The sequence below is a fragment of the Triticum aestivum genome, chromosome 2D (genome assembly GCF_018294505.1).
Source record: "Triticum aestivum cultivar Chinese Spring chromosome 2D, IWGSC CS RefSeq v2.1, whole genome shotgun sequence".
In the NCBI taxonomy this organism is placed as follows: domain Eukaryota; kingdom Viridiplantae; phylum Streptophyta; class Magnoliopsida; order Poales; family Poaceae; genus Triticum; species Triticum aestivum.
This window is the reverse complement of record NC_057799.1, coordinates 5618898-5642984: the sequence shown is the minus strand read 5'-3', so window position 1 is coordinate 5642984 and position 24087 is coordinate 5618898. Positions and strand designations below refer to the sequence as shown.

The 24087-nt window shown below is 43.0% G+C and overlaps 1 protein-coding gene across 1 annotated transcript; it reads left to right on the top strand.

Annotated features, from left to right (window-relative positions):
- Window positions 1-618: 618 nt before the first annotated feature.
- On the top strand, window positions 619-23880 carry LOC123048162 (leucine-rich repeat protein 1-like). Its single transcript, XM_044471314.1, has 7 exons — window positions 619-694; window positions 777-909; window positions 1000-1071; window positions 1163-1330; window positions 1454-1534; window positions 1645-1700; window positions 23840-23880. The coding sequence occupies exons 1-7, from the start codon at window positions 619-621 to the stop codon at window positions 23878-23880; spliced, it is 627 nt and encodes a 208-aa protein (XP_044327249.1).
- Window positions 23881-24087: the final 207 nt, after the last annotated feature.

Sequence of the window (24087 nt, the reverse complement as noted above, 5' to 3'; positions counted from 1 at the left end):
TCGATGCCGGCCGCATGGAAGAGAACCCTGGTGTTGTCCGCAACAACAGCGATGAGGAGGGGCAAGGGAGAGGGAATTGTCGGTTAGGTTACTATTCGTGTCGCTCGAGCGAGCGGCGCGGGACAAAGGGTCCTCGTCTCAAGTAAGCAAATTTTATGTAGTAAATGGTCGTTAACCGGCATTTTTTTAATCAAAAAACGTGGGATCTACCTCCTTGGCTTGCTAACTCTTTTCTCCTAGTTAAGCTACCTCGCAAAACGCGTGCACTTGCTTCGTACATAATGTCTCCATTTGCCGCTTTTTCACCAGTCGGCCTGGATGCATGGCCGGCAACTAAATAATTGCACATGGTTGGCAGTCACTCTCTGCAAGACTAAAATAACATAGTATGTTAATTTTTTTTTTATTTGCTTATCTTAATGATTAGTAGAGCGTATGCCCTTTACGTCAGAAAAACATATAACCATACGTTTGTGTGCGTACGTGCGTACGTATGTGTGTTGGCATCTTGTTCAGTAGAGGAGGGAAATTTCCTTCTGCACAAGTGCGTATAAAAAGCCTTCCATCGCTCCACCAGTACCACCAACCCAAAATAAGACATCTCAGGCTCCAAGCGCAATGGCGACTCACTTTGCAGTAGTTCTCCTGACAAGCCTCCTTGCTCTTGCAACTCTTGCCAACTGCAACGTAGAAGGTACGTAGGTACATGCACATGGTCATATATTTGCAACTCTAGTTTCCAAGAATACTTACGCTAGTTTGTAAGAGATCTGAAGGCGACATCCTCTACGAGCAAAGGCAAGCATGGGAGGACCCCAGCAACGTGCTCCAAAGCTGGGATCCAACCCTTCCCGATCCCTGCACCTGGTTTCATGTCTTTTGCTCGAGCGACGGTTCCGTTGTCCGTGTGTAAGTTCACTTTTCTTTCTCATTTCTCCGGCCTTGTTTAAAGGATAAGTATGCCTCTGAATGCTTGTTTCCGCTGTGCATGCGGCGCAGGGATTTGGGCAAGGCGGGCATCTCAGGCCCCCTGATTCCGGAGCTGGGAGGTCTTCAGCATCTTCAGCATCTGTAAGAAGAACTGCAACCTTGCTGCCAAGCAGAGACATTGCTGCTGCACGTACACTACACCAGGGATTGACCTCCTCGTCTTTGCATGCAGTGAGCTGTACGCAAATAACATCACCGGATCGATACCAGCGACCTTGGGCAACCTGACAAGCCTGATCTCTCTTCATCTCTATGACAACCTTCTCACTGGAGCCATACCGGCCTCGCTCGGGGCCGTCCGGACGCTGCGTTATCTGTATGAGTTCTGGTCACATTACAAGTATTACACAAAGATGAAGAAATGATATTTAGCATGCATTGCATCATTGTATGTTAAACCACCAATACAAACAAGGTGCAATCTTCTAAGTACAAAATGACAAGTTTTGTTTCTTCCTTGCAGGCGGCTGAACGGGAATATGCTGACTGGCAGAGTTCCGCCGGAGATTCTCTCTCTTGTTCTTGTGGGGAACTTGGCTGAACTGTGAGTAGTGCAGCTCATTTCAAAACCACATTACTTTTACTAATGTTCCTATTTATTCCCGGTCAGTTGAACCGAGACACCATATTAATTTCTTATTCATTATCTTGCAGAAATGTTGCCAAAAACAATCTGGAAGGCACTGTCAGATCATCTCGACGGCGCAGAGGTATATAAGCATATATGCGCTCGTGTATTTCTTTGTGGCGGGGAGAAGTTCTAGTGCGACAAGGCTGATGCTACATCGCTACCAATAATGCATGATAGCACCACTAAAAAATCATAAGAAAATATGAAAAATTTGCGTCTAGGCACTACTGTACAATGATCTTTGCATTGCAATAAATTTGATTTTAAAAGATAACATGTATTAGGTGATACCTACAGCATAAACTCTTCTCCCCGCCAAAGGATAAACTGTTCCATAAATATTAGTGGTACGCCCAATATCTCTTCATAGCAAAAAAAAAACAAAGGATCTTCTCATACTATGAATGTGTAAACTAAATTTGTATCTGAAATTTTCTTAGATGGCATATAAATTTTAGGCTAAAATTTTGAAAATAGATCGGAAATAACATTTGGTAGTGCTCTTGTGTGATGTTGCACTCCTTTTGCGATCTACACCTTCGATGGTTTAGGCTTTCCATGTGGTTATTCCTTTTGTATATACATTTATTTGTGTGTTCACACAAATAATTGCTCACTTGGCATCCTTGCAGTGGCCTTCATCATCCAGGTTACACTCAAGACTGCAAGCTAAGCAGGATCTAGAAATAATGAAACTGGAAGCACAAACTGAAAAGATTCGTCTTTTAGAGCTGTTAGCCGTAGGGACAGCTGAAGTTTATGGACCTAATTATATCCCATTATTTAAAGAGGAACCCATGAGGTTACCTCTGTCCCCGCAAAATGAAATGAGTATGAACGTATGAACCAGTACAACTTTGTTTAAGCATGAACATTTGAAATGAATATGAACATATGAAGTTTTTTTTCGAAAAGGAGGTTATCCCCCGGCATCTGCATCAGAGTGATGCATGCGGCCATCTTATTAATAAGCAAAATATTCAACAAAGTCTCCAAGTCTTAAATAATAAAATGGTTCACAAAGAGCAAAAGCATGAAAACGAGATAGCCACGACCGGCGGAAAAAATATAGATAGGAAACTAAACACCTATCCTATTACATGACCGCCATCCAAACCGGTTGAAGATAGCCCGTGCTACCGTCTCCCAACAGATAGACCCAGTAACCATACGCTCCCTGGCATCTGTTGGAGTGAGTAGCGAGCACATACAGATCAGTGTAGTGGCCCGAAAAATAACCTGCAATTGTAAAGGCAGGTTGAATGAGTCGTAAAATCAGGGTTGAATAATCGACGAGGAAGACCTATGGGTCAAAAACAGCACCATTGGAATTGCTTGCCGGAGCGGAGCTACGATGGCAGGGATTCTGAGCTTCGGCGTGGCAGCTTTGCGGCAACTAGGGGTCCGCGAGCTAGGGAAATGAGAGGTGAACAATGGGTTTAAGGATGGGATCAGTGGGGTTGGTCCAGGGGCACGGGCATCGTGGCACGTGGGGCGCGTCGGGGGGTTGAGAGTGACCCTCATGTGTGGGTGTCGGTGGGACAGGGGGGAAGGAGCTGCTTGGTGAGGCTGAGCCATGGCCGTCTGGCCTGCACACATGTGGGCGAGGGTTAGTTATCGGCTACTCAGGGTTAGCTAGGCTGGGTAGGTTAGGTCTGTGGTTTCTTTTTTCAAGAGGCATAGTTGTGCCTCTCGCGGGGAAAAAAGAAAACATGTTTTTTTGCGCAAATATATTTAGTTTTTTCTCCAGAACTTAGAACATACCGGGCAAAAGCGAAACAAAAACCCATCCAAAACACGGAAACGCATATGGAAAAATAAAAATAAATAAAATCCTAACAGAGCGACCAACACGCGACACGTGGCGGCTGCTGAGACCTTGCCAAGTGACGCACTCTAGTTGCTCCCCTTACTCCAGCGGCCTTGGCACCAAGCCGTCGCCCGTTGCCGGGTAGACTCCCTCGTCAATGGTGGTCCCACGCCAAAATGCGTTGAGCTGTTTTGGGTAGTGTTTTTTTCCCTAAAATGTGAAATGTTCTTATAATTCCACACGGTGATAATTTTTTTAGATTGGTCGAATAATATAAATACCTGTGTCACCTGCAAATAGAGAACAATTGAATAATTTTTATTTTACACGTGATCTAAATTGGACAACATTTTACCTATATGCAGTTATGTACAAATGGATTGCCACATCCAGAGTTTATATACATCATCAGACAGAATTATTGCACAATGGATCGTAGGAGGAATACATTCATAGACTCAGATATGTAACTAATCCTCCTTTTTTTATAACCTTGCCTGTTCAGCTGTTCTACAGACTAGCTAGGGAACATACAAACTAATTCGCGGACTAAGTTGGAATGCTGGAGTAACAACGGTAGCCTTAATGCGTTGGTCTTTGGTCAGACTAATATACATCCTCCAAAAAGGCACCGCCCTCGTCCCCATAATTGCGCATGCGTCGTGGTCGTGGGCTCTCAGTGCTCATATCTGGGGCTGAAAACTCAAGATCGTAGTCGTCAGTAGAATCATGTGGGAGCCTTAAAATCTCAAACTTAGAACACCTTGACATTAACTCATCTCCCATCTCAACATGGAAACAATGGCGAATGTCAAGAGAATCTAATTGCACACAGCTATCGAGGATGGCTGCCAAACCAGTTGTGCTAATAGTCTGAGCAAAGAGCTGCAAGGAACGTAGCCCACGCATCCGGGTGATGCCCTCAACTTCGCAATCAACCGCGCCCCAGACAGGCCGTTTAATGAAACATGAACTGCTGAGACGGAAACGCTTCAGGTGCGGGCAAGAGTATCCAACCGCGAAGCATGTGGAAGAGAACTTGCGGACACCACAGTTTGAGATTTCTAGCTCCTCAAGCATAACTAAATGTGATATGTTATAGCAGATCCTATCATTGATCCAAATACAGTTGATGAGTCGAAGACTCTTCAACAAGTGCGCCCTGCAAATAAATTAATGTATATAAATCTGATCCAAATTACTCTGATGTACATGTCATATTTGAAATGGATATAACAGAAAGGTGTAGGAGCTCCAGGGTGCCTAGGCACCCTCTATAAACAGTAAATTCAAAAAATAGAAAAGAAAAAAACTGAAACTTTGCTACATCAAAGATGGTCAAACTTTGTAGGTTCTTACAAGTTTTGATGTTCAAGTATCATGTAGAGAAAGGTGCACAAACGATTTTCAGATTTCAGTGCTAAAAGTGCTCAAAACTTCAAGCACTGAAATCTTTTTTGTGTGTAGAGCTCTTTGAATGTTTTTTTTTTTGGCATGAAAACTTGCAATAACCTACAAAGTTTGATCATATTTGATGTTGCAAAGTTTCAATTTTTTTTGAGTTTTTTTACTGTTTATAGAGAGGGTGCCTAGGCACCGGGAGTTGAAAAACCACTCTCATGGATATAAGCATTCCACGTGTTAATGATAATTTTCCATAGGAATATGTCTCGTGTAGTCAAGTGAAGAGAAGAACTTACGACTCTACCAGGAGAGATATGGCCTCTTCATCGATGGCGCCCTCGCTGTACACCGCCTCACAGCTCCCACGGCTGCGCCGGACGGCGGCGCAGCCCATCTCGTGGAAGCGCCAGACGGAAGAGGGGTCGGGGAGATGGCTTAACCGCAAATCTATGCGGCGCCACAAGGACGGCTCGTCGCGGGCAGCCAGGTGCCAGGGACGACACACCAGCTCAGGTCCCCGGAGAACGTCCACCTGGTGCAGTTTCTCGAGCACCAGTAGAAGCGCATCACGCGGCAGGTCCGCCCAGTCTCTGGTAACCGCCTGTGGCTTTGTCTTCTTCTTCCACTCCGGCGGCGGCCAGAGGCCCGGAGGGCGGCCCTCGAGGAGGAGTGAAGATGAGGGCGAGGGCGTTGCCATGTCGTCGTGCACCTCCCACTTCCTCCCTGGCTCTGCTTCGTCCCTCCACTCGAGGAGGCATGCACGAGGGCGAGGGACGGCTTGGGAATCTGACACCGTCTCCTTATATGCAGAGAATGGCCGCAGAGGAGGTGGTAATTAAGTGCTTACTGATCGATCAAAGGTCGGCATCAACGTCGGCGTTACGTTCATGTGATCATCTTTCGAAGTTTAATTTTGTGCTACACGCTAAGAAAGTGACGTTGATTACTTCATTCTTTGTTGCTGGCTGAGCTGCAGCGTTGTTATCGAGGTGTGTATCCAATGTGAGATATGAACAAGTCAAGTGGAGTATATTTTTTCGAAAAGGGGCGTTTTATTACTTAAAAGGTTTAAGCATTACACCCGGCCTCTGCATACTACGATGCACACAGCCAAATAAAGTCTTCTCGCACAAACGAAAAATAAAAAGGCGAAATACAAATAAACATGTAGAGTATGTATAACGCCTAAAACGGAGGTGGGCCAATCCTAAGATCATGCTGCCACCCATGTTGGGTAAAAGTAATCCTCGCCGTATCCTCCAATCGTGTACACACCTCCGTAAACAGGTCTCGATTCTCCACACGTTGTAGAGAGGACCATAAACGAAGAGTCCCAGTACATCTGTAGATAACCTGCATCAGAGAAGTACCTTTATCATTAAAAACCTTATCATTCCTACATAGCCAAAGCGACCAAATAACGGCAAGCGCTCCCACCCTAAGAAGAGTTCTAAACCTGTAATCAATCCCATGTAACCAGTTGCCAAATACATTAGCAACACTACAAGGAGGATACAAGCCAGAAGCTATCTGGATGACTGACCATATAGAACATGCCAATTTGCATTGGAAGAACAAATGTTTTATTGTCTCATCATGGTGACAAAAGATACATTGCGGACTACCATGCCAACTTCTCTTAATAAGGTTGTCTTTAGTAAGAATGACTCCGCGACGAAGATACCATGCAAAGATTTTATTCTTAAGAGGTATCTTCATCTTCCAGATCTTCTTGTTATTATCAACTGGCACATCAGACTGGATTAACACTCTATACATTGACTCCACTGAGAATTGGCCATTCCTATGGAGGTTCCATCGGAAAACATCAGACCCATGTGACAATTGCACCGTGGACAACCGCTGGAGCAGGATGTTCCACGATTGTAGTCTGGGTCCAATTAAATCTCTTCTGAATGTCACATTTGGCGGAAATGATTCCATTACCGTGGCAATAGTATCACCCTTGTGGCGCACAATGTTGTATAGAGCTGGATATTGTTCCCGGAGTGTGGTATCTCCTAGCCACTTGTCCTCCCAGAGTCTAATTTCCGAGCCGTCCTTAATCGAGAAGGATCCATAGCCAAAGAAATATTTCTTCGTAGCCATTAGACCCGCCCAAAAATGGGAATGCCCAGGCTTCCAGTATACCTGGGATACCGCCTTGGAACCCAGATATTTCCTCCTTAGGAGGGTTTGCCATACACCATCTTCCGTCAGTAATTTAAACAACCATTTACCGAGGAGGGCCCTATTCTTAATCTCAAGGTCATGAATGCCCAACCCGCCTTGGTCTTTGGGACGGCAAACCACACTCCATTTGGCCAGTCGATATTTACTTCTCTCGCTATCTCCTCGCCAAAAGAATCTCGATCGGAAATAATCCAATCTATGTAAGACTCCTTTCAGCAACTGGAAGAAGGAAATCATATATAGTACTATATTACTTAGTACTTAATTTATGAGGACTAATCTTCCACCCAGAGACAGCAGTTTACCTTTCCAACTGCTAAGTCTTTTTTGCAGTCTCTCCTCGACGTGTTTCCATTCAGCATTTGTGAGTCTCCGATAATGTATCGGTATCCCCAAATATGTGATCGGAAATTCGCCCAACCTACATCCGAATAGTTCAGCGTAAAGGTGGGCCTCGTTTTGAGCGTCGCCAAAGCAAAACAATTCACTTTTATGAAAATTGATCTGGAGACCCAAGAGTTGCTCGAATGCTAATAAAATCAGTTTCATATTTCTCGCTTTCTCGAGGTCATGATCCATGAAGAGAATCGTATCGTCGGCATATTGAAGTATAGAGAGACCACCATCAACTAGGTTATTTACGATCCCAGCAATTTGGCCATTAACCTTGGCACGCTCAATGATGACCGCTAGCATATCCGCCACTATATTAAATAGCATGGGAGATAACGAGTCACCTTGTCTCAATCCCTTCTTCGTTTGGAAATAGTGCCCAACGTCATCATTGACCTTAATGGCAACGCTACCTCCAGAAACGAAGTTATAGACCATGGCGCGCCACTCTGCAAAAAATCCTTTCATTCTGAGAGTCTGTTGAAGAAAGGGCCACTTGACTTTATCATAAGCTTTTTCAAAGTCTATTTTGAGTACCACCCCATTCAGCTTTTTCCGGTGTAGTTCATGGACTGTTTCATGAAGGATAACAATTCCATCTAGGATGTGTCTGCCTTGCATAAAAGCAGTGTGTGAAGGTCGAACCACATGTTCAGCAACCGAATTTAGCCTTATAGTCGCAACCTTCGTGAATATTTTAAAACTAACATTAAGGAGGCAAATAGGTCTATATTGTTGTATCCTTTTAGCCTCATTAACCTTAGGTAGTAAAATAATCTCACCGAAGTTTAAGCGAAACAATTCAAGTTGGCCAGCATGAAGGTCGCTAAACAAAAGAAGGAGATCTGGTTTGATGACATCCTGATACGTCCATTTTGCATCATGCTTTTATATCGATATTTATTGCATTTTGGCCTGTTATTACACATTATGTCACAATACTTATGCCTATTTTCTCTTATTTTACAAGGTTTACATAAGGAGGGAGAATGCCGGCAGCTGGAATTCTGGGCTGGAAAAGGACCAAATATTAGAGACCTATTCTGCATAACTCCAAAAGTCCTGAAACTCCACGAAAGTTGTTTTTGGAAATAATCAAAAATACTGAGCGGAAGAAATACCAGAGGGGGCCCACACCCTGGCCACGAGGGTGGGGGCGCACCCTACCCCCCTTGGCGCGCCCCCTGCCTCGTGGGCCCCCTGTTGGCCCTCCGGTGCCCATCTTCTGCTATATGAAGTCTTTCGTCTAAAGAAAAATCAGAAGCAAGCTTTCGGGACGAGACTCCGCCGCCACGAGGCGGAACCAATCTAGGGCTCCGGCAGAGCTGTTCTGCCGGGGACACTTCCCTCCGAGAGGGGGAAATCATCGCCATTGTCATCACCAATGCTCCTCTCATCGGGAGAGGGCTAATCTCCATCAACATCTTCACCAGCACCATCTCCTCTAAAACCCTAGTTCATCTCTTGTATCCAATTCTTGTCTCCAGGTCTGGGATTGGTACCTGTAGGTTGCTAGTAGTGTTGATTACTCCTTGTAGTTGATGCTAGTTGGTTTATTTGGTGGAAGATCATATGTTTAGATCCTTTATGCATATTAATACTCCTCTAATTTTGAACATGAATATGCTTTGTGAGTAGTTACGTTTGTTCCTGAGGACATGGGAGAAGTCTTGCTATTAGTAGTCATGTGAATTTGGTATTCGTTCGATATTTTGATGAGATGTATGTTGTCTTTCCTCTAGCGGTGTTATGTGAACGTCGACTACATGACACTTCACCATTATTTGGGCCTAGAGGAAGGCATTGGGAAGTAATAAGTAGATGATGGGTTGCTAGAGTGACAGAAGCTTAAACCCTAGTTTATGCGTTGCTTCGTAAGGGGCTGATTTGGATCCATATGTTTCATGCTATGGTTAGGTTTACCTTAATACTTCTTTTGTAGTTGCGGATGCTTGCAATAGGAGTTAATCATAAGTGGGATGCTTGTCCAAGTAAGGACAGCACCCAAGCACCGGTTCACCCACATATCAAATTATCAAAGTACCGAACGCGAATCATATGAACATGGTGAAAACTAGTTTGACGATAATTCCCATGTGTCCTCGGGAGCGCTTTTCTCTATATAAGAGTTTGTCCAGGCTTGTCCTTTGCTACAAAAAGGATTGGGCCACCTTGCTCCACTTTATTTACTTTTGTTACTTGGTACTCGTTACAAATTATCTTATCACAAAACTATCTATTACCTATAATTTCAGTGCTTGCAGAGAATACCTTGCTGAAAACCGCTTATCATTTCCTTCTGCTCCTCGTTGGGTTCGACACTCTTACTTATCGAAAGGACTACGATAGATCCCCTATACTTGTGGGTCGTCAAGACTATTTTCTGGCGCCGTTGCCGGGGAGTGAAGCGCCTTTGGTAGGTGGAATTTGGTAAGGAAAAATTTATATAGTGTGATGAAATTTACTGTCACTTGTTACTATGGAAAGTAATCCTCTGAGGGGCTTGTTCGGGGTATCTTCACCCCAACCAGTAGAGCAAAGATTTCTCCTCAACCTACTGAACCTACTGAAAATGAAAATGTCTACTTTGAAATTCCTTCGGGTATAGTAGAGAAACTGCTAGCTAATCCTTTTGCACGAGATGGAACATTACATCCTGATGAGCACCTAATATATGTGGATGAAGTTTGTGGATTATTTAAGCTTGCAGGTATGCCCGATGATGTTATTAAGAAGAAGGTCTTGTTGGAAATATGCCCTAGAGGCAATAATAAAATGGTTATTATTATATTTCCTTGTTCATGATAATTGTCTATTGTTCATGCTTTAATTGTGTTATCCGGAAATCGTAATACATGTGTGAATACATAGACCATAACATGTCCCTAGTGAGCCTCTAGTTGACTAGCTCGTTGATCAATAGATGGTTACGGTTTCCTGACCATGGACATTGGATGTCATTGATAACGGGATCACATCATTAGGAGAATGTTGTGATGGACAAGACCCAATCCTAAGCATAGCACTAGATCATGTAGTTCGTTTGCTAAAGCTTTTCTAATGTCAAGTATCATTTCCTTAGACCATGAGATCATGCAACTCCCGGATACCGTAGGAATGCTTTGGGTGTACCAAACGTCACAACGTAACTGGGTGGCTATAAAGGTGCACTACAGGTATCTCCGAAAGTGTCTGTTGGGTTGGCTCGGATCGAGACTGGGATTTGTCACTCTGTATGACGGAGAGGTATCTCTGGGCCCACTCGGTATTGCATCATCATAATGAGCTCAATGTGACTAAGTAGTTAGTCACGGGATCATGCATTATGGAATGAGTAAAGTGACTTGCCGGTAACGAGATTGAATGAGGTATTGGGATACCGACGATCGAATCTCGGGCAAGTAAAGTACCGATTGACAAAGGGAATTGTATACGGGATTGCTTGAATCCTCGACATCGTGGTTCATCCGATGAGATCATCGTGGAACATGTGGGAGCCAACATGGGTATCCAGATCCCGCTGTTTGTTATTGGCTAGAGAGGTGTCTCGGTCATGTCTGCATGATTCCCGAACCCGTAGGGTCTACACACTTAAAGTTCGATGACGCTAGGGTTATAAGGAAGGTTTGTATGTGATTACCGAATGTTGTTCGGAGTCCCGGATGAGATCCCGGACGTCACGAGGAGTTCCGTAATGGTCCGGAGGTAAAGATTTATATATGGGAAGTCACCATACGGTCACCGGAAATATTCGGGGGTATACCGGTATTGTACCGGGACCGCCGGAGGGGTTCCGGGGGTCCACCGGGAGGGTCCACCTGCCCCGGAGGGCCTTATGGGCTGTAGGTGGAAGGGAACCAGCCCTTAGTGGGCTGGGCGCCAACCCCCCTAGGGCCCATGCACCTAGGGTTTGGGGGGAACCCTAAAGGGGGGCGCCCCCCTTGCTTGGGGGGCAAGCTCCCTTCCCCCTTGGCCGCCGCCCCCCTCTAGATCTCATCTAGAGGGGCCGGCCCCCTTTCCCCCTCTCCCTATAAATAGAGGGGTGAGGGGAGGGCTGCAGCACCACATCCAAGGCGCAGCCCCTCCCCTCCCCAACACCTCTCCTCCTCCGCGTGTGCTTGGCGAAGCCCTACCGGAGAACTGTCACTCCACCGCCACCACGCCGTCGTGCTGCTGTTGGAGCCTTCTTCCTCAACCTCTCCCTCCTCCTTGCTGGATCAAGGCGTGGGAGACGTCACCGCTCCGTACGTGTGTTGAACGCGGAGGTGCCGTCCGTTCGACGTTTGGATCACCGGTGATTTGGATCACGACGAGTACGACTCCATCAACCCCGTTCTCTTGAACGCTTCCGCTCGCGATCTACAAGGGTATGTAGTGTAGGAGATATGCCCTAGAGGCATTAATAAATGTTATTGATTATCTCCCTGTTCATAATTATGTTTATGTTCCATGCTATAACTGCTGTGGTTCCCGAGCCCGTATATCCATAAAGGCTCTGGGGAGAACCCATATGCACGTGTGGAATAATAAACGGTAAAATGTATTCCTAGTTGTGCCTCTAAGACTAGCTCAAGTGTTGCATGATGATTATGTTTTCCCAATCATGGGCATGTCTATGCCAAGCAACTTTGAGGGCAAAATGTCAGGAAGGACATTTGTGTTGAATCGACCCGGATTGATGTTATGCTATGAGATTCATTCGTCACAAGTTTATTGGTACATAACACAGAGATGGTTAACGTTTGCATGATTCCTTAGACCATGAGAGTATCGAGTTTCTTCATGCTTGCTTCATGAACTTTGGGGTTTGTTAAACGTCATCCGTAAATGGGTGGCTATTACGGCGGCTTACGGGTTCATGGAAAAGTGTGTCAAGTAACTTGATAGCTCAAGATTGGGATTTGCTCCTCCGACGATGGAGAGATATCTCTGGGCCCTCTCGGTGTTACGGTATCCATCATCGTCTGGCCAGACACTTTGTGATTTGATCACGGGGATGCCGGAACACGATAACGAGAAAAGAGAACAATACCGGTAACGAGGTAACTAGCATAGTGGACAAGTTGTTGATCCACGGGAATGCCAACATGTCTCACCTCGGGTATTTGTAACATATCGCGAAGCAACAGGAATAGCACACGGCAACTGGAGGTTCACTCGAATATTTATTCGTGTGGGTATAGGGGTCAATATGGGTGTCCACGGCTCCGATGTTGATCATTGATCGGAAGGGGTTCCGGGTCATGTCTATACTTCACCGAACCTATAGGGTCACACGCTTAAGGGTCATCTATCTGCTGAATACTAGACAGGGAGTCTGAGAGAAAATCACCGAAAAAGTTTCGGACACCGAAAAGTTTCGGACAGCGAAATCGTACCGCAGAGAGAGGTCATCGGATAAGTTTCGATGATACCGAAAAGTTGTTTCAGGATACACCATTAAGTCAAATTGGTTTCGGCACATGCCTGATAATTCTTGGAGGATGCCAGAATCATTCTGGAAGCTTTTTGGAATTTTCTGAGATAAAAACCGGAAATGTTCCGGAGCTGCCGGAGCCACTTCAGATGCGTTTCGCAAATGAAAATCACTAAAACCGGAATTGTTTCGGAACGCGTTGAAAATCATTTTAGTGGGTACTGGAAATGTTCTTAGCCCACATAAATATTTTCAGTTCGATCAGACGCTGAAAAATGTCGTCGTGAATAGTGAAAATCAGCTTTATGGTTACTTTATGGAAAGCCACCTTTTGGGGCTTTGCTCCAAAAGATCTTGGGGATGACATGGATGGATAGGAGCCATTTTTTGGGCCCCTCATGGGGGTGTGGCCGGCCACATGGGGTATCCCCCCTTGGGGACCCTCTTGTTCCTTGGTTTCACTCCTAGGTCCTTGTGGAAGGACTCCATTCATGTGCATTTTGGGTTTTTTGTGAAACTACCCTACCCCCTTGGGATTTCCTATAAATAGAGGTGGAGGGGCAGCCCTCCACACTCATCCCTTGCTCTCATACACATGCCATGCATTATCTGGCTTCTTCTCTCCCTCCCACGAAAAGAGTTTCGTAGAGCCGTAAGGCTGTCTGGGTTCCGGCAGGAACTAGTTCTGGACGGCGAAGCCCTGCCGGATAGATGACACCGTATGTGTGCAACTCTGTAGAGAGATCGTAGTTTCGGTCTTAGTTCGTGAGTGCCTCCCGAAGGGCTGTCCGTGTGACCGTCCGAGTTTCGAAGGTCCTCCCGAAGGGCTGTCCGAGTGACCGTTCGAGTTTCGAAGGTCCTCCCGAAGGGCTGTCCGCGACACCGTCCGGGGGGCTGTTCGACCGCCTCCCGGAGGGCTGCCTGAGGAGCAGATGAGGGTATACATCCTCGCGGTTGGGAGGTTGTAAATCCTAGCTGCGGGGATCTGCACCGCCGATCATCATCGACTCTACTTCCCGCTGCGCTACGAGTCGGTAACGAAAAAGATCAAACCATGTATGCAGTCTCCATAGTGGTCCTGGGCTGGTGCGTAGGTTGGAATATTTTTGTTTTCTACTGCGTTCCCCTACATGTAGATGCACTCCTCCCCTCTCGTTGCTAGTAAACTCCATAGATTGATCTTGGTGATGCGTAGAAAATTTTGATTTCCACAACGATCCCCAACAGGTCTTCCCTTTATCTTTGAAGGGAGATGCATTGACATGGTATAGGTTATGTGATGATATGGGATCATGGAACTACAAGCGATTGAAATTGGAATTTCATCAGAAGTTTTATCCTATGCATCTTGTTCATCGTGATCGTAATTATATATATAATTTTTGGCCTCGCGAAGGAGAAAGCATCTCTCAAGCTTGGGGGAGGCTTAAATCAATGTTATATTCATGCCACAATCATGAGCTCTCAAGAGAAATGATTATTCAAAAAATTTATGCTCGGCTTTCTGATAACAATCGCACCATGCACGATACTTCTTGTGCTGGCTCTTTTATGATGAAGACTATTGAATTCAAATGGGATTTATTGGAAATAATTAAACGCAACTCTGAAGATTGGGATCTCGACGAAGGTAAGGAGTCAGGTATGACACCTAAGTTTGATTGTGTTAAATCTTTTATGGATACCGATGTTTTCCGTAAATTTAGTACTAAATATGGACTTGACTCTGAGATAGTAGCTTCTTTCTGTGAATCTTTTGCTACTCATGTTGATCTCCCTAAGGAGAAGTGGTTTAAATATCATCATCCCATAGAAGTAAAAGTAGCTGCACCTATTAAAGTTGAAGAAAAGACTATCACTTATAATGATCCTATTGTTCCTACTGCTTATGTTGAGAAACTACCTTTTCCTGTTAGGATAAAGGATCATGCTAAAGCTTCAACTGTGGTTCGTAAAAGCAATATTAGAACTTATACACCTCCTGAGCAAGTTAAAGTTGAACCTAATATTGCTATGGTTAAAGATCTCTTGGCTGATAATATTGATGGGCATGTTATTTATTTCTGCAATGAGACTGCTAGAATTGCTAAACCTTGTGCTAAAGATAAACATAGACCTGTGGTAGGCATGCCTGTTATTTCTGTTAAAATAGGAGATCATTGTTATCATGGCTTGTGTGATATGGGTGCTAGTGCTAGTGCAATACCTATTGACTTATACAAAGAAATTATGCATGATATTGCACCTGCTGAGTTAGAAGATATTGATGTCACAATTAAACTTGCCAATAGAGATACTATTTCACCAATTGGGATTGTTAGAGATGTTGAAGTCTTGTGTGGGAAAACTAAATATCCTGCTGATTTTCTTGTTCTTGGTTCCCCACAAGATAGCTTTTGTCCCATTATATTTGGTAGACCCTTCTTAAACACTGTTAATGCTAAGATAGACTACGAAAAGGATGTTGTTACTATTGGTCTAGGTGATATGTCTCATGAGTTTAATTTCTCTAAATTTTGTAGACAACACCGTGAAGAGGAATTGCCTAGTAAAGATGAGTTATTGGTCTTGCTTCTATTGCCGTACCTCCTAATGATCCTTTAGAACAATATTTGCTAGACCATGAAAATGATATGTTTATGAATGAAAGAAGGGAAATAGATGAAGTGTTATTTAAACAGGGTCCTATTCTGAAACACAACTTGTCGGTTGAAATCTTAGGGCCGGGGATCCTCCTCCACCCAAGGGTGATCCCTTGTTTGAGCTTAGACCATTGCCTGATACTCTTAAATATGCTTACCTTGATGAAAAGAAGATATATCCTGTTATTATTAGTGCTAACCTTTCAGAGAAGGAGGAAGAAAAATTATTGAAAACTCTGAAGAAGCACCGTGCTGCTATTGGATATACTCTTGATGATCTTAAGGGCATTAGTCCCACTCTATGTCGACACAAAATAAATTTGGAGACAGATGACTAACCAGTTATTGATCGTCAACGACGGCTGAATCCTAAAATGAAAGAAGTGATAAGAAAGGAAATACTAAAGCTCCTTGAGGCAGGTATAATATATCCCATTGCCGATAGTCAGTGGGTAAGCCCTGTCCATTGTGTTCCTAAGAAGGGAGGTATTACTGTCGTTCCTAATGATAAAGATGAATTGATTCCGCAAAGAATTATTACAGGTTATAGGATGGTAATTGATTTTCGCAAATTAAATAAAGCTACGAAAAAAGATCATTACCCCTTACCTTTTATTGATCAAATGCTAGAAAGATTATCCAAACATACACATTTTTGCTCTCTAGATGGTTATTCTGGTTTCTCTCAAACACCTGTGTCAGCTGATGATCAAGCTAAGACCACTTTTACCTGCCCTTTCGGTACTTTTGCTTATAGACGTATGCCTTTTGGTTTATGTAATGCACCTGCTACCTTTCAAATATGCATGATGGCTATATTCTCTGACTTTTGTGAAAAGATTTGTGAGGTTTTCATGGACGATTTCTCCGTTTATGGATCCTCTTTTGATGATTGCTTGAGCAACCTTGATCGAGTTTTGCAGAGATGTGAAGAAACTAATCTTGTCTTGAATTGGGAGAAGTGCCACTTTATGGTTAATGAAGGCATTGTCTTGGGGCATAAAATTTCTGAAAGAGGTATTGAAGTTGATAAAGCTAAAGTTGATGCTATTGAAAAGATGCCATGTCCCAAGGACATCAAAGGTATAAGAAGTTTCCTTGGTCATGCCGGTTTTTATAGGAGGTTCATTAAGGACTTCTCAAAAATTTCTCGGCCTCTAACTAATCTATTACAAAAAGATATACCATTTGTCTTTGATAATGATTGTGTAGAAGCATTTGAAATACTTAGGAAAGCATTAATTTCTGCACCTATTGTTCAGCCACCTGATTCGAATTTACCTTTCGAAATTATGTGTGATGCTAGTGATTATGCTGTAGGTGCTGCTCTAGGGCAAAGAGTTGATAAGAAATTAAATGTTATTCAATATGCTAGTAAAACTCTAGATAATGCCCAGAGACATTATGCCACTACTGAAAAAGAATTCTTAGCAGTTGTATTTGCTTGTGATAAGTTCAGACCTTATATTGTTGATTCTAAAGTAACTATTCACACTGATCATGCTGCTATTAAATATCTTATGGAAAAGAAAGATGCTAAACCTAGACTTATTAGATGGGTTCTCTTGCTACAAGAATTTGATTTGCATATTATTGATAGAAAGGGAGTTGAGAACCCCATTGCAGATAACTTGTCTAGGTTAGAAAACGTGCTTAATGACCCACTACCTATTGATGATAGCTTTCCTGATGAACAATTAAATGTCATAAATGCTGCTCATACTGCTCCATGGTATGCTGATTATGCTAATTACATTGTCGCTAAATTTATACCACCTAGTTTCACATACCAGCAAAAGAAAAAGTTTTTCTATGATTTGAGACATTACTTTTGGGATGACCCACATCTTTATAAAGAAGGAGTAGATGGTGTTATTAGACGTTGTGTACCTGAGCATGAACAGGAACAAATCCTATGCAAGTGTCACTCCGAGGCTTATGGGGGACACCACGCTGGAGATAGAACTGCACATAAGGTATTGCAATCCGGTTTTTATTGGCCTACTCTCTTCAAGGATGCCCGTAAGTTTGTCTTATCTTGTGATGAATGTCTAAGAATTGGTAATATTAGTAGACGTCAAGAAATGCCTATGAATTATTCACTTGTTATTGAACCATTTGATGTTTGGGGCTTTGATTATATGGGACAGTTTCCTGCCTCTAATGGATATACATATATTTTAGTTGCTGTTGATTACGTTACTAAGTGGGTAGAAGCTATTCCAACTAGTAGTGCCGATCATAACACTTCTATTAAGATGCTTAAGGAAGTTATTTTTCCGAGGTTTGGAGTCCCTAGATATTTAATGACTGATGGTGCTTCACATTTTATTCATGGTGCTTTCCGTAAAAATGCTTGCTAAGTATGATGTTTATCATAGAATTGCATCTCCTTATCATCCACAGTCTAGTGGTCAAGTAGAATTGAGTAATAGAGAGCTCAAATTAATTTTGCAAAAGACTGTTAAGAGATCTAAAAAGAATTGGTCCAAGAAACTTGATGATGCATTATGGGCCTATAGAACTGCATATAAAAATCCTATGGGTATGTCTCCATATAAAATGGTTTATGGAAAAGCATGTCACTTACCTCTCGAACTGGAACATAAGGCTTATTGGGCTATTAAAGAGCTCAATTATGATTTCAAACTTGCCGGTGAGAAGAGGTTATTTGACATTAGCTCACTTGATGAATGGAGAACCCAAGCCTATGAGAATGCCAAATTGTTTAAAGAAAAAGTTAAAAGATGGCATGACAAAAGAATGCAAAAGCGTGAGTTTAATGTAGGTGATTATGTATTGCTATACAACTCTCATTTGAGATTTTTTGCAGGAAAACTTCTCTCTAAATGGGAAGGTCCTTACGTTATCGAGGAGGTCTATCGTTCCGGTGCTATAAAAATCAACAACTTCAAAGGCACAAATCCGAAGGTGGTGAACGGTCAAAGAATCAAACATTATATCTCAGGTAATCCCATAAATGTTGAACCCAATGTTATTGAAACCGTAACCCCGGAGGAATACATAAGAGACACTTTCCAGAACGTTTCAGACTCCGAAAAGGAATAGGTATGTGGTACGGTAAGTAAACCGACTCCAAAACAGTTCTAATGGCAATTTTTCTCCGTTTTGGAATATTTAAAAAAATAGAAAAATAAGAAGCAGTCCGGGAAGGACACGAGGCCTCCACGAGGGTGGAGGGCGCGCCCTACCTCCCTGGGCGTGCCCCCCTGCCTCATGGGCACCTCGTGCGCTCTCCGGACTCCGTTTTCTTGCACGATACGTATTTTGGTCGGTAAAAATTCATTATATAACCTCCCGAAGGTTTTGACTCCTGTATCATGCAATTGTCCTCTATTTTCGTTTCGAGCTGTTTTTCTGACAGATCTAGATCATCATGACGTCTCCAAGCGCCCCCAAGGACATGTTCTTCGAGAAGGTCATCGACCCTTACCTCGCGGAGGTGCTGCGACACCCTCAAACCATTGAGATGCGTGATGGGTTGCTGCACATCCGCGATGTTGAGGGACCGAAGCGGACCGGAAGCGTGGAGGCGAGGCTCGAAGCATTGGAGCAACAAGTTTTCAAGTGTCAGGGGATGGTGGAATGTGGACTCAATTCCAATCACATGATGATCGCGGAGTTCACCAACAACCACAAGCTGGATGCCAAGAACATTGGGGAGACCATCTTCAAGCTTCATGAGAAGATCGAGCACCTCCAAGCCCAAATCTATGACCTGCAAAACCAAAACTGTGAGTATGAATATAGATTCCAGAGGATGAGTTTGGCTGCAGATTTGAGGATCCTAGAGACTCGATCATCCTTCTATGATGGTGAGCCTATGCCTTGGAAGATGGACGACAAGCCCACATCATCGACAACTCCACCACCTTCCTCACCAACAAGGGAGATATAATAACATGGGTATGGGCACTCCCCTTGGCAACTGCCAAGCTTGGGGGAGGTGCCCCGGTATCGTATCATCATCATCACACTCCTATCTTTATCATTTTTCTTAGTTCGATCCTTTTAGTAGTATCTTGATCTAGTAGAATAAAGTTTTGGTATGATCTAGTTGTGAGTTTTGCTTTATGATCCCTTTATGTAATCGAGTCCGTGAGCTATATAATAAAGATTAATGTTGAGTCAAGGGCTTGATTATCTTGCTATGATCTTGAGGGAATTAAAGAAGAGAAAAAGAATAAAAAGAAACAAAGAGATCATATTGATCTTATGGAGAGTGATGACTTCACATAGAAAGAGTATGATGATTAAAAGTTGTTGAGGGTTGATAAACATAGTTTTGGTCATCGTTGCAATTAATAGGAAGTAATAAAGAAAGAGAGGTTTCATATATAAATATACTATCTTGGACATCTTTTATGATTGGGAGCGCTCATTAAAATATGACATGCTAAAGAGTTGATGTTGGACAAGGAAGACAACGTAATGGGTTATGTTTTCTTATATCTGAGATAAAGTATATTGTCATGGATCATCCAACATGTTGAGCTTGCCTTTCCCCCTCATGCTAGCCAAATTCTTTGCACTTAGTAGAGATACTACTTGTGCTTCCAAATACCCTTAAACCCAGTTTTTCCATGAGAGTCCACCATATCTACCTATGGATTGAGTAAGATCCTTCAAGTAAGTTGTCATCGGTGCAAGCAATAAAAATTGCTCTCTAAATATGTATGATTGATTGGTGTGGAGGAAATAAGCTTTATATGATCTTGTGATGTGGAAGAAATAAAAGCGACGGACTGCATAATAAAGGTCTATATCACAAGTGGCAATATAAAGTGACGTTCTTTCGCATTAAGATTTTGTGCATCCAACCCTGAAAGCGCATGCCAACCTCTGCTTCCCTCTGCGAAGGGCCTATCTTTTATGATTATCTTCTACCTTATGCAAGAGTCATGGTGATCTTCACCTTTCCTTTTTACATTTTATCCTTTGGCAAGCATAGGATGTTGGAAAGATCCTGATATGTATATCTAATGGATGTAGGTTAGCATGAACTATTATTGTTGACATTACCCTTGAGGTAAGAGGTTGGGAGGCGAAACTATAAGCCCCTATCTTTCTCTGTGTCCGATTAAAACTCCGTAACCACAAGTATTGCGTGAGTGTTAGCAATTGTGAAAGACTAAATGATAGTTGAGTATGTGGACTTGCTAAAAAGCTCTGACATAGACTCTTTCTGATGTTATGATAAATTGCAATTGCCTCAATGACTGAGATTATAGTTTGTTAGTTCTCAATAAAGTTTCTGAGTCATACTTTGCATTGTGAATAGATTATTACTTGAGTATAAGAAATCATATGACAATATCCATATATGTTGCTGTTATAAGATTAACCATGATGCCCTCATGTCCGTATTTTATTTTATTGACACCTCTACCTCTAAACATGTGGACATATTTATCGTTATCGGCTTCCGCTTGAGGACAAGCGAGGTCTAAGCTTGGGGGAGTTGATACGTCCATTTTGCATCATGCTTTTATATCGATATTTATTGCATTTTGGGATGTTATTACACATTATGTCACAATACTTATGCCTATTCTCTCTTATTTTACAAGGTTTACATAAGGAGGGAGAATGCCGGCAGCTGGAATTCTGGGCTGGAAAAGGAGCAAATATTAGAGACCTATTCTGCACAACTCCAAAAGTCCTGAAACTCCACGAAAGTTGTTTTTGGAAATAATAAAAAATACTGAGCGGAAGAAATACCAGAGGGGGCCCACACCCTGGCCACGAGGATGGGGGGCGCCCTACCCCCCTGGGCGCGCCCCCCTGCCTCGTGGGCCCCCTGTTGGCCCTCCGGTGCCCATCTTCTGCTATATGAAGTCTTTCGTCCGAAGAAAAATCAGAAGCAAGCTTTCGAGACGAGACTCCGCCGCACGAGGCGGAACCTTGGCGGAACCAATCTAGGGCTCCGGCGGAGCTGTTCTGCCGGGGACACTTCCCTCCGGGAGGGGGAAATCATCGCCATCGTCATCACCAATGCTCCTCTCATCGGGAGAAGGCTAATCTCCATCAACATCTTCACCAGCACCATCTCCTCTCAAACCCTAGTTCATCTCTTGTATCCAATTCTTGTCTCCAAGTCTGGGATTGGTACCTGTAGGTTGCTAGTAGTGTTGATTACTCCTTGTAGTTGATGCTAGTTGGTTTATTTGGTGGAAGATCATATGTTCAGATCCTTTATGCATATTAATACTCCTCTGATTATGAACATGAATATGCTTTATGAGTAGTTACGTTTGTTCCTGAGGACATGGGAGAAGTCTTGCTATTAGTAGTCATGTGAATTTGGTATTCGTTCGATATTTTGATGAGATGTATGTTGTCTTTCCTCTAGTGGTGTTATGTGAACGTCGACTACATGACACTTCATCATTATTTGGGCCTAGAGGAAGGCATTGGGAAGTAATAAGTAGATGATGGGTTGCTAGAGTGACAGAAGCTTAAACCATAGTTTATGTGTTGCTTCGTAAGGGGCTGATTTGGATCCATATGTTTCATGCTATGGTTAGGTTTACCTTAATACTTCTTTTGTAGTTGCGGATGCTTGCAATAGGAGTTAATCATAAGTGGGATGCTTGTCCAAGTAAGGACAACACCCAAGCACCGGTCCACCCACATATCAAATTATCAAAGTACCGAACGCGAATCACATGAACGTGGTGAAAACTAGCTTGACGATAATTCTCATGTGTCCTCAGGAGCGCTTTTCTCAATATAAGAGTTTGTCCAGGCTTCTCCTTTGCTACAAAAAGGATTGGGCCACCTTGCTCCACTTTATTTACTTTTGTTACTTGGTACTCGTTACAAATTATCTTATCACAAAACTATCTATTACCTATAATTTCAGTGCTTGTAGAGAATACCTTGTTAAAAACCGCTTATCATTTCCTTCTGCTCCTCGTTGGGTTCGACACTCTTACTTATCGAAAGGACTACGATAGATCCCCTATACTTGTGGGTCATCACATCCCAGAAGTTCTGATAGAACTCAGCGGGGAAACCATCTGGACCTGGGGCTTTGTTATGCTCCATTAGAAAAACTGCCTTTCTAACTTCCTCCTCCGAGTATGAGGCTGTTAGAAGGTTGTTTTCCTCATCAGAGACCTGGGGGATGTCATCTGTTCGGGACTCATCCATCGAGAAGTTTCCTTCCTGTGGGCTCCGAACAGATTTTTATAATAATTAGTGATATAAAATTTCAGTTGCTCATGCCCCTCAATTGTGCCCTCGTCCTGTTGTAGGGAATGAATAATTTTCTTCCTGCGTCTGCCATTGGCAACTCCATGGAAGTATCTAGTATTCGAATCACCTTTCAGGATAAACTGAGAGTTAGAATGTTGGTACCATTTAAGTTCCTCTTCACGCAGCATGTTAGCTATCTGTGCATTCGAATGATTCTTAATCTCGATTTCATGCTCAGATAGAGGTCTAACCTCTGCCAAAGCTTCTAATTCATCAATGATAGATGAAATACGAAGCTTCTCCTTTTTGAGGAAACCTACCGTATGTCTAGCATATTTGCCGGCTGCAACGTGGAAGGTTACATTGGTACCTGCGTGGTCATATATATGCAACTTTAGTAATGAAGAATACTCAGGCTAGTTTGTAATGGTTGAGATGCGGAGGCGACATCCTCTACGCAGGGGGCTGAACGGGACGGTGCCGACGGAGATTCTCTCTCTTGTTCTTGTGGGGGAATTTGGCTGAACTGTGAGTAGTGCAGCTCATTTCGCTCACCACAATACTTCTATTTATGCTCTTATTATCTTGCAGAAATGTTGCCAAAAACCATCTAGAAGGCACTGTCAAACCATCTGGACGGCGGCGAGGTATATAAGTATATCTGTGCTCGTGTATTTCCTTGTGGCCGGGAGAAGTTCTAGTGCGATAGGGCTAATGCTACCTCGCTACCAATAATGCATGATAGCACCACTAAAAAAATCATAAGAATATCTGATATTTTGCGTGTAGACAGTACTGTACAATGATCCTGCAACCGCAAAACTATAGTTTAAAACATAACACCTATTAGGAGAAACATAAAGGATAAACTCTTCTCCCCGCAAAAAAGGGATAATCTCTCTTCATAGCAAAAAACAAAATCTTCTCGTATATATTGTGGATGTGTAAATTAAATTTGTATCTGAATTGTTCTGACATGGTATATGCATTTTGTGCCAAAATTTTGAAAATAAATCAGAATTACCATTTGGTAGTACTATTGTGTGATGTTGAAAGCAAGGTTTTTGTAGCACTCCTTTTGCCATATACACCTATGATGGGTTAATCTCACAATAATTGCTCACTTCGCATCCTTGCAGTGGCCTTCGTCATCCAGGACACACTCAAGACTGCAAGCTAAGCAGGATCCGGGACAAAATGGAGCTGTTAGCAGCAGGGCAGCCTGAAATTTATAGACCTAATTATATTCCATCTTTTTATAGAGGAACCGATGAGATTACCTCCATCCCTGCAAAATGAAATTTAACAAACTTTGCAAAATATGTGAAATGCATGCATGTTCTCATCATGAACATATATATGAACCTGTACAACTTTGTTTATTTCC

Coding starts and splice junctions, on each gene's coding strand:
- LOC123048162 (XM_044471314.1), top strand. CDS start 619: ATGGCGACTCACTTTGCAGTAGTTCTCCTGACAAGCCTCCTTGCTCTT. Junction 910..999: donor GACGGTTCCGTTGTCCGTGT/GTAAGTTCACTT, acceptor CATGCGGCGCAG/GGATTTGGGCAAGGCGGGCA. Junction 1,072..1,162: donor CTTCAGCATCTTCAGCATCT/GTAAGAAGAACT, acceptor CTTTGCATGCAG/TGAGCTGTACGCAAATAACA.